This window comes from Gekko japonicus, unplaced genomic scaffold, assembly GCF_001447785.1.
Source record: "Gekko japonicus isolate JY-2015 unplaced genomic scaffold, Gekko_japonicus_V1.1 scaffold4235, whole genome shotgun sequence".
In the NCBI taxonomy this organism is placed as follows: domain Eukaryota; kingdom Metazoa; phylum Chordata; class Lepidosauria; order Squamata; family Gekkonidae; genus Gekko; species Gekko japonicus.
The window spans coordinates 11,910-22,945 of NW_015175500.1; the positions used below are offsets into that span (position 1 = coordinate 11,910).

The 11,036-nt window shown below is 48.1% G+C and overlaps 1 protein-coding gene across 1 annotated transcript in view; it reads left to right on the plus strand.

Moving 5' to 3' along the window:
* The window catches only part of ESF1 (ESF1 nucleolar pre-rRNA processing protein homolog), a 73,473-nt gene that overhangs the window by 3,268 nt on the left and 59,169 nt on the right, over positions 1-11,036 (plus strand). The window contains exons 2-3 of the mRNA XM_015426006.1: positions 3,050-3,678; positions 9,958-10,367. Of these exons, the coding sequence (XP_015281492.1) occupies positions 3,087-3,678; positions 9,958-10,367 (1,002 nt within the window). The 5' untranslated portion in view covers positions 3,050-3,086. The remainder of the gene's footprint in view (positions 1-3,049; positions 3,679-9,957; positions 10,368-11,036) is intronic.

The following is an 11,036-nucleotide window of genomic DNA, read 5'->3' on the forward strand; positions in this document are numbered from 1 at the left end:
GGGGGGAGGGGAACAGTGGGAGGGCTTCTTGTGTCCTGGCCCCACTGCTGGACCTCCTGAGGGCACCTGGTGTTTTTGGCCACCGTGTTACAGAATGCTGGACTGGATGGGCCACTGGCCTGATCCAACATTGGCGTCTCTTGTGTTCTTATGTAGGTGGGTAGCGGTGTTGGTCCGAAGCCGTCGAACCAAGTTGGAGTCCAGTGGCACCTTTAACGCTGTGACAGTTAGCCTAACTATCCCCTGTAATATAGACTGAGTCTCTGTTTCTTTTTCGTTTAGAATTTGAAAGGAGGGAGACGTTCCAGTATATGGAATGGTGGAGGCAGGGGTCTAGAATAACACATCGAACCATCCTAAGCAGAGTTACGCCATTTTGAGCCTATTTACTTCAGTGGGACTTAGAAGAGTGTAAGTCTGTTTAGGACTACACAGCTAGAACGCTGGTCCTAATCCTGCAAATGTCTCCTCTGCCTTGAGAACTTGCCGGGTGACCATGGGCCAGTCACAAGCTCTCAGCCCAGCCTCCATCTCAGGTTTATTGTGAAGATAAAAATGGAGGTGTGGAAAATGATGTGAGCAACTTTGGGTCCCCCTAGAGAAGAAGAAGAGAAGAGATTGGATTTATATCCTCCGGCCCTTCACTACCCAAAGGAGACTCAGAGCGGCTTACAATCTCCTTTCCCTTCCCCTCCCTGCAACAGACACCCTGTGAGGTAGGTGGGGCTGAGAGAGCTCCTTTGAGGACTGCTCTTGAGAGAACAGCTCTGAGATAACGTGATTCAGATTCGGACACCTTTAATGGCATAGTATATAATAAATACATTTAAGAAGATACATTGAATTCCAGTAAGTAAATTTAGACAATAAAATATGAGTATTATGTAAAAAGATTCTAAGTGCGGCTGATTGAGCTAAGAATTCTGCAACCATAATTGTAGTACCAGTATTAACACCGTTAAGAAGCTATTGAACAGTTTTAAGATTATTAGTAAATAAGTGTGGCCGAAGGGGTAACAGTTTCATATGTGAAGATGTGTGCGGCTGGCAGTCCAGAATAGTATGGAAGATTGAGTCTAGGGCCATGCTGAGACATCTGCAGAGTCTTTCCTGGTGGGGGATATTGTTAAATCGACCCCGCATCATGTTTGAACTTGTGACCGACCCAAGGTCACACCAGCAGCTGCATGTGGAGGCGTGGGGATTCAAACTCGGCTCTCCCAACCACTACACCAGACTGGCTCAAGAAAGACAGGGGTATACACAAAATGAATGCATGAGGCTGTCTGCATTCTGTCCACTATAACATTCCCCTTGGGCTGCAGGAGCTCTTTCTCATCCATTGACGTTTTGGAATCAGCTTTCAGTTTAGCGTAAAGGGGTTGCTGTTGAGAAGATGATGCAAAACGAGTCCCATGTGCCTAGGCCAGGGATCCCCAACATGACGCCCGTGGGAGCCATGGTGCCCGTTGGCAGCTTCTCTGGGGCCTGTCAAGTCTTTTTAGGAAGTGGGTGGGGCCAGTTGGGGCTTTTGCCCAGCAAGGCTTCTGATTGGCCACTGGAGATTTGATGGGCTGTGCAGCTGCCCACCCACAGCACCAGAATCTTCACCAGTGTTCCCTCTAAGCTGAGTTAGTGTGAGCTAGCTCACAGTTTCTTAGCCTCCGGCTCACACATTTTTGCCTTAGCTCAGGAAGGATGGCTCCAAAGGAAACTACCGTATTTTTTGGACCATAAGACTCACTTTTTCTTCCAAAAAAAGTGGGAGGAAAAGTGAGTGCGTCTTATGGGCCGAAGGTTCAGAATATGTTTTTCCCTGTTTTCCTTCTTTAAAAACTGTTTTCCTTCTTTAAAAACTTAAGGTCAGGTGCGTCTTATGGTCCGAAAAATACGGTAATTGATGCAGCAGCCAAATGGCTCGCTCACAACTTTAATGCCAGTAGCTCACAAAGTAGAATTTTTGCTCATAAGACTCCACTTACTTAGAGGGAACATTGATCTTCACTGTGTGCCCAGCATGCCGTGTCAGAATTCCAAAGGTGTGTGCAGGCTCAGAAAGGTTGGGGACCCCTGGCCTAGACCACGCAATAGACTCTGAAGTGAATAATGTGCACACACCCCAGGCAATGCTCCCTCTAAGCTGCGGAGTCTTGTGAGCAAGATTTCTACTTTGTGAGCTACTGGCATTAAAGTTATGAGTGAGCGATTGGGCTGCTGCATAGATTAGTTTGCTCTGGAGCCCTCCTCCCTAAATGAAGACAGAAATGTGTGAGCCGGAGGCTAAAAAACTGTGAGCTAGCTCACACTAGCTCAGCTTAGCGGGAACACTGACCCTGAGTATATTTATTTATTGATTTGATTTTTTTAACTCCGCCCTCCAAGCAAGGCCGGCTCAGGGCGGCTCACACCAGCGAAATAAAACAATGCAATACAATAATACAACATACAGTATAAGATCCATTAAAACACAAATTTAAAACCATAAATACAACAACATATTAAAGTACTAGTATTAATTCCTTGGCGTACAGTCAGCTCCTTAATCTTCTTCAGATGTCCAGGGCGATCGGGTCGGGCTGTTATTGGGGGACTCAGGGGGTCGGGCTCGCTCTGTCAGGTGTCAGTGGTGGTGGCAGCTCCAAAGGCCTGGCGGAAGAGCTCCGTCTTACAGGCCCTGTGAAACTGTAACAGGTCCCACGGGGCCCTGATCTCCTCCGGGAGCTCATTCCACCAGAGCGGAGCCGCCACTGAGAAGGCCCTGGCCCTGGCCCGCCTTGATATTCAGGAGAACCAGCCAATTCTGCGTCCCCGATCGCAGCGCTCCCTGGGGGGCATATGGGGAAAGGCGGTCCCTCAGATATGCAGTTCCCTGGCCGAATGGCCATAAAGGGCTTTAAAGATAATAAATAGCAGTGTGAAATTATTAGCCGACTTAATGACACTTTGCTACTTTGCAAGAACTTCCTCTGTAATTTTATAGTGAGCTCTTATTCTTCTCTTTGTGATGGTGGGCACTTTGTGGATGTAATCTTTCTTTTTTTCTCCATAGTTCAACCTTGGAATTATTTTTTTAAAAAGGCATCAAGATGTCGCTGAAGAAAGAGCTCGTGAACGACCAGCGGTTCACCCGCGTTAACAAAGACCCTCGCTTTTGGGAAATGCCAGAGAAAGAGCGCAAGGTCAAAATCGATAAAAGGTTTCAGGCGATGTTTCACGACAAGAAATTCAAGCTGAAATACACGGTGGATAAGCGAGGGCGGCCGGTTCATCGCAGCTCCACGGAAGACATGAAGCGCTTCTACGCCCTGTCTGATTCTGATCTGTCGGAGGAGGAGAAGGAAACGAAGGTGAAAAAGGCAAAACCGAAAGGAGAAGGTGACTCCGGGAGGTCTGGCCCTGAGAACTCTGAGGGGGAAAAGAAAGTGATAAATGACTTGTCAATTTCAAAATTAGATTCTTCTAAAAAGGGAGGGCGGGAAAAGAAATCCCTCATGCCCCAAAAGAATCTGAAAGGAACAAATGCCGCCGAATTGCCACGAGAGAAGGAGGACCTTGCACCCAAAAAGCAAAGAGGAGTTTCTGTGGAGAACACAGGTTTACCTCAGAGAACTTCACAGAAGATTCTAGAAGGCTCTGGTAAAGCAACAGAAGGTCGCAGCAGAGGAAGAATTGAATTAGGTTGGTGGAATGCAGTTAAACCATTGTTTGTGACCCAGATCCTTGCTGCTTTTCCTTGGAAGTAAGTTTTACTTACAAGGAAGTTTAAGGTTTCGGCAATAACGAACAACTTCTTTCGTGCTTTAATAAGGTTTCTGTGTGTGGAATCCCATTTTAGGTTGGCCTCTGATTTCTGCTTACAACAACCTGGCGAGGTAGATTAGGCTCATGAGTAGCCCAAGATCAGCCAATGAGTTTTATAGCTAAATGCAAACTTGAACATGGGTATGGTTGGTCAAAACTATGTACTCTTATTTATTCACTTACTTTCCTTTTCAGAGCTCCTATGATCAGGTAATCTCTTTTTTTGGGGGGGGGGGGGGTTGGGTTTGGGTGCCTGGAACTAAAAAATCTGTGAGCCAGAGGCTAAAAAATTGTGAGCTGGCTCACACCAACTCAGCTTAGAGGGAACACTGGTCCTGGCCCTGGTATTCCTTGACGGTCTCCCATCCAAGTATGTCCCAGGGTCGGCCCTTCCTAGCTTCCGAGATCTGAGAAGATCGGGCTTGCCTGGGCTATCCAGGTCAGGGCCCTATGACCAGATGACCTTGAGCAGTGTCTAAAAGAATAATACATCATTTACTAAAGGAAGATAGGTTCTGGTGCGTAGCCACGTTGGTCTCAAGCGATAGAACTAAGTTTGAGTCCAGTGGCAGCGTTAAGACCAGCAAAGTTTAATCCTGGGTATGAGCTGTTCAGTGAAGCATGCGTGCACACAAAAGCTTCTACCCAGAATTAAACTTTGTTGGTCTTAAAGGTGTCCCCTGGACTCAGACTTCGTTCTAAAGGTTAAATATGTTAGACAGAAATCTGGTGACCAAGGAGGTTGCGTTCAGGTCACTGTCTAACATCAGATGGGAAACATTATCCCCTTGACGTTTAAGTGAAGAGCGTATTGAAAGCAGTGAGATCCAACGGTTCCTAAAAGCAGCAGAAAATAAGGCATTCCGATATCTTGCGAGTGTCAATTTTACTTTCGCCTCCTATGAATCAGTGACCTCCAAAATCCCGTACTGTCAGCAGATTCGCTCAGGTCCCGCAAACCAAGGGCTGCGGCTTCCTTGACTGAGTAAATCCATCCTCCATTGGGTCTCCCTCTTGTTCCTGCTGCCTTCAGCTTCAACACTACACATACTGCCACCCCGTTTTGTTCGAGACAACCAATTTGTTTTGCGACTAGCCAATGTGGTGTGTTGGTCAGAGTGCCCAGGCGGCCCATCTGGATGTCTGTAGTAACGAGCAGGGGTCATTTTTGTGGAAAAAGAGGTGCATGAGCTCATTTGCAGAGCTCATTTGCATATGCCACACCTCCTACTTCGGCAGGAAATGACCCCTGGGAACGAGTGAAAACACAGTGACCGTTAAACAGATTTCCCCCGGAGGTGGGTCAAATGGAGCGGTGGCGCAGGCAGTAAGACGCCTGCTGTAACATCAGTGAACAGCCACTATGGTTGTTCGAGACCCACCGCGGCCAGGGTGAGCTCCCGACCCTAGTCCCAGCTCCCGCCCACCCAGCGGTTCGAAAGCATAAACGCAAGTAGATAAAATGGGTACCTGCCCCTAGGTGGCAGGGGGCACCCTCCTCCTGCGAATGGCATGTGGCAGGAGTGTTAGCGGCGGAGGCGGCAACGGAGCAGTTAACCCGGTGACGCTGGGTGACGGAGGCCGGATGGAAGCGGAGCTGTGGCAGCACAGCGCGGCGGAGCCTGAGGGGACGAGAGCCGGAGCTGCAGTTGACGCGCGGCCGCATGCCGGATGAGCCCACTGGAAAAAGTCGTCGACCCGTCCTAGGGCGCCGGGAGTATCATCTGAAGCCCGCTGAATACACCAACAGAACGCACCGCCTGGGTGCTGGTAGGCAGTCCCTCCCCCTAGGTAGGAAATTAAGTGTATGTAAACCGCTCAGAGACCCTTCGGGGTCAGAGCAGTATATAAACTGAAAGTTAAATTAAAAATAAATAAAAATAAATAAATGACTTGGGGGGCCTTTTCCTGAATAAATATGGTGGTTCTTCACCACCACCCCATAATTATATTGGAGATCTGGCCTAGTGTAGCAGTTAAAGCAGGGGTGTCAAATTCATTTGTTATGAGGGCCGGCTCCGACATAAAGGAGGCCTTGTTGGGCCGGGCCGTGTGTGTCATGAAATGCAGTGCCAGGTAGCGGAGAGATATAAACTTTATAAAGGATACAAACACAAAGAGGGTTTCTTTTTACTTAAAATAAAAACATGCTTAAAACATCAGGACTCTTGCAATATTTAGTTTATTTAGCAGTGTCTGATAACCGACACCTCTTGCTCTGAATTACCGCACCAGAATGTCTGTGTGCTGTTGCAGTCTTGAGTACGCTGTTCAGGTGTGTATCTGTAAGCTGCAAACCTACAATGGCGCAGCAGCAGCAGAACTGGAAGAGGAAGCAGGAGACGGGCAGCTCCACTGCTCGCCTGACAGGAGCCCTCCGGGGACCTGTTCTGGCCTCCCGGGCCACGTGTTTGACACCCCCAGGTTAAAGTGTCAGAGTAGGGTCTGTGAAACCCAGGCACAAATCCCCACGTGGGCCATGGAAGCTCATTGGGTGACCCTGGCCAAGTTCACCCCACTCTCAGCCTAACCTACCTCACAGGGCTGTTGTGAAGATAAAACCAAGGCGAGGAGGATGACGATGTAAGCCGCTTTGGGTCTCCTTTGGGGAGAAAAGCGGGATGTGGATAAAGTAAACAAACGAATGAATTGTTGTCTCGTGTTCTGCCACTCCGCCCCGCCAAGGCTGAAGCTGACAGAAAAGGAAGAGCTACTCAAGTTAGAAAAAGACTTGAGTCGCTGGCGGAAGGCTTCCGAGTTGGCCTGGGAGGGTACAGGCCCTGACAGCCTGGTGGACAGAAAAGGAGGAGAGGGTCTCCTCCAAGCGCCCAGGAAAAGGCTTTACTGGAGGCGGGCAGCCAAGATGATTAAGGGGCTGAGGAGAAGAGGAGAAGAAGAAGAGATTGGATTTGTACCCCGCCCTTCACTACCCAAAGGTGTCTCAGAGCGGCTTCCAAACTCCTTTCCCTTCCCCTCCCCTCAACAGACACCCTGGGAGGTAGGTGGGGCTGAGAGAGCTCTTGACAGAAACTGCTCTTTTTCAAGAACAGCTCTTATCAGAACTACGGCTTGCCCAAGGTCATCCAGCAGGTGCGAGTGGAGGAGTGGGGAGTCAAACCTGGTTCTCCCAGATTAGAGTCCGCACACTTAACCATGACACCAAACTGGTCCCTGGCCGCTTTAGGATTTAGAAGAAGAGAAGAAGAGATTGGATTTATACCCCGCCCTTCACTACCCAAGGGAGTCTCAGAGCGGCTCACAAACTCCTCTCCCTTCCCCTCCCCACAAGTAGGCGGGGCTGAGAGAGCTCTTGACAGAAACTGCTCTTTCTTCAAGGACAGCTCTTATCAGAACTACGGCTTGCTCAAGGTCATCCAGCAGGTGCAAGTGGAGGAGTGGGGAATCAAACCCGGTTCTCCCATATTAGAGTCCCCACACTCAATCACCACACCGAACAGGCTGAAGAGTCTGGGACTTAGAGACCACTAAGGGGGGACGTGAAGGAGGTTTGTAAAATTATGCGTGGGGTGGAGAGAGTGGACAAAGAGAACTTTCTCCCCCTCTCAAGGAATACCAGAGCTCGAGGGTGTCACGACCCCGCCCTGCTGCCTCTATGCTACCACCCACGCTTAGGGCTACCTTAGAGACCAACACAATAGTGAATAAAATGAAATAGTTCGGTAGCTCTATCTTTTCAAATAGCCTGAGCGTTTCCGAAGGCGTAATGGATGGGCCAGTGACCTGGTCCAATTATAAAAATGTACATTTCTTACAAAGAACAATAACAGAAGCACAAGGAAGTGAGGGAAAAGACGAGTGTACAAAGACAACAAAACAAAGAAACCTAACTCTCTGTATTTACTTAACCTTGAGTAGGTCGTCTTCAGCAGCAATACTGAAGTCGCTGGGCTTTGTGCCAGGGAATATAGCCTTGCCTCTTCCAACGTAACAGTCCTAGACCAAGGTTACCGTTTATCTCTCCCGGGAGGGTGCTGTAATTCTCCTGCATACCTCCCGGCCTCTCATTCCAGCATAACCTTGAGCACATGCATGCAGTTCCGAGCGTCCAGACTCAGCTTCTGGCTCGCTCTGGCTTTTCTGGCTGGCCTCTTGTTGCTTGCTTGCTTCCTACTAAATAGTAGCACAGCTGTCATGTAAGCACTACCCTAATTAGTGGTTTGCACCTGGTGATCTAGATCTTTGGCTGTCAAGATTTCCCTTAGTCATGCTGAGGTTTAACAGTATCCAGGTGCACTAATTATTTTTATTTTTATTTTATTTATTCGGCTTTTATCCCGTCCTTCCGCTGAAGCGGCTCAGGGCGGCTCACAGCATCACTAAAACCAACATACATAAAACAATCGATCCATAAAACAACTTTACCTCTGCCACAGGAGGTGGTGGTGGCTACAAGCATGGACAGCTTCAAAAGGGAATTAGATAGGCATATGGAGCAGAGGTCCATCAGTGGCTATTAGCCACAAGGTATAGATAGGGGCTCTGGGGCAAGTGATGCTCTGTCTTCTTGGTGCTTGGGGGGGAGCAACAGTGGGTGGGCTTCTAATGTCCTGGCCCCACTGCTGGACCTCCTGATGGCACTTGGTATTTCTGGCCACTGTGTGACACAGAGTGTTGGACTGGATGGGCCTTTGGCCTGATCCAACATTGGCGTCTCTTATGTTCTAATGTTCTTATGTACCTAAATCCAATAAATATAAGTAAAGCGGCTCAGTATATCATTGCAACTAGACATCGACCACTAAGTTGTAACAACCGGTAATTGTTAACAGGTGGTTGTATCAGAGTGACCTGTTCTACTCACGTGATTCTGCTAAGACTTACTAATTAAACTAAACAATGCAAACACTTACAGGTCTGATAGGCTTGTTTCTTGACAAAGGGCATCCAATGAAGCAATGGGTTCAGGACAAGACCACAGGAAATACTACTTTACAGAAAGAGTGATTACGATGTAGAATTCGCTGCCAGAGGATGTAGTGATGGCCCCGGGAATTAAACAGCTTGAAAGGGGGGTTAGAGAGATTCATGGAGGATAAGTCTACCAGTGGTTACTAGCCATGGTGACTGAGGGGAAACCCCCACATTCAGAGGCACTGAATCCCAGAGCCAGGAGGCAACCTCAGGGGAAGGCCTCGGCCTCTATGGCCTGTTGTTGGCCTTCCAGAGGAACTGGCTGGCCCCTGTGTGAGACAGGAGGCTGCACTAGGTGGACCCTCACTGGTCTGATCCAGCAGGGTTTTTTTATGTTCTTTTCAGGGGAAGACTTCGGCCTCTATGTCCTGTTGTTGGCCTTCTAGAGCAGTGATGGCGAACCTTTTAGAGACCGAGTGCCCAAACTACGACCCAAAGCCCACTTATTTATCGCGAAGTGCCAACACGGCAGTTTAACCTGAATACTGAGATTTTACTTTAGAAAAAACAACTCAAACATTAACTTAAGATGATCCAAACATAGTAAGGAAAGCCAAATGCTTTCATTTACTTAAAATTATTTGGCAGAAAATTTGACACTTTAATGATGGTCTGGGCCTGGCTGGGGCGATGGCACGCGTGCCCACAGAGAGGGCTCTGAGTGCCACCTCTGGCACCTGTGCCATAGGTTCGCCACCACTGTTCTAGAGGAACTGGTTGTCCACTGTGTGAGACAGGATGCTGGACTAGATGGACCCTCACTGGTATGATCCAGCAGGGTTCTTCTTATGTTCCGATATCACAGGGCCTGCATGAACAAAAGTTGTGTGTAATCTGGGCTGGAGGAAGGAGGTGAATGAGATGAGATGGCGTGAGCAAACTGGCCGCTTCCAAGCCTGTTGATCTGTAGACATCTTGATAAAGATTTCTCCTTGCCACTTGTATGGATCATTATGGAGAGCTGTCTTCGTTGAGGTGCTCCCATTTGGTTTACTGTCGTCTGTATGTATTTGGTTAAAGGAAATCTGATGCAGCGTGAGCAGTGAGGCCTCCTATTAGGACGTTTTACTCTCTTTTACACCCAATAGTTATTGTCTGCTCTTCTTGTTTTGGGGGTAGCGAGATTTGCCATGACTTTTTTTTTTTTAAGGAAAATCTTTGCTCCAATGTAGCCGTATAAAAGTGCACTAACCATGTCATCTAATGACTTTCTTCTTTGTATAGCAAAGGGAGGTGATTTCTCTGCCGCTCACATCCACAAAAACGACGTAGCAAGTGAAACATGTAAAAAGGAGGAGAGCTCCGAGCTTGAAGAATTAGCCGTCGGTGGACAAACCGAAGAGGAAAGCGAGTCAGCAGATAGCGGAGATCTGGAAGAGGGAAGCAGTTTGGGGGATGAAGGAGAAACGACAGAGGAGAGCGACTCAGAAGACAGAGGAGAGACAGGAGAGGAAAGCGAGACGGATGGTGACGAAGACGACAGCGGGCCCGATTTGGCCAGGGGGAAAGGCAACGTAGAAACGAGCTCTGAAGATGAGGAGGAGGAGGAGGATTTGGCTGAGATAATGCCAAAGGAGCCAGACTTTGTGCACGACTGGGGAGAACTGGCAAAAGACGCCCCGCGTACGGATAAGGTAAGACTCAAGATAATAAAACAGGAGTCCAGTGGCACCTTCAAGACTAACACAGTGGAAGCTTTCATGAGTCAGCAGGCACTTCATCAGATGCATTGGAGTGTATCTCTGTTAGGTCGACACTAATCTATTTATTATTTCCGTAACTCTTGCAAATGCTCTTTGCCCTTGCATCTCCAGTTCTGTTTGTGTCTGTTCAGAAGCAAGTCCTGCTGAGTCAGTGAGACTTGCCACCGATTTACAAAGTAGGTTGGTTTTCCATCTGGTGAACTGCCCTGAGTCGTTTCTCTGTTTCTACTTTTGCATTGCTGGATCCAAGCTGGATTCTGTTCTGACCAATGTTACATACGAGCCTGGTTGAATTATGCACCTTTCTCGGCGCAAGGCCGGTTCCCCTTCCTAGTTTTACAGGATATTTCTCAGGAGCATATAATCAGCACACCGGCCAATGATATAATCCCCATGCAGTTTTTCTTGTGGCAGATGGAATGTTGACACTGGAGAACGGGCTGTGGCTCAGTGGCAGATAGAGATGTGAAAACCCGGGAAAAATTTGGGGAAAAAACCCGTTTTTCCCCTGAAGCCTTTTTTGTTTTTTTCCGAAAAATTGGAAAAATTGAAAAAAGAAAAATTGATTATGGAATGTTTTATTTTAACATGATGAATAAA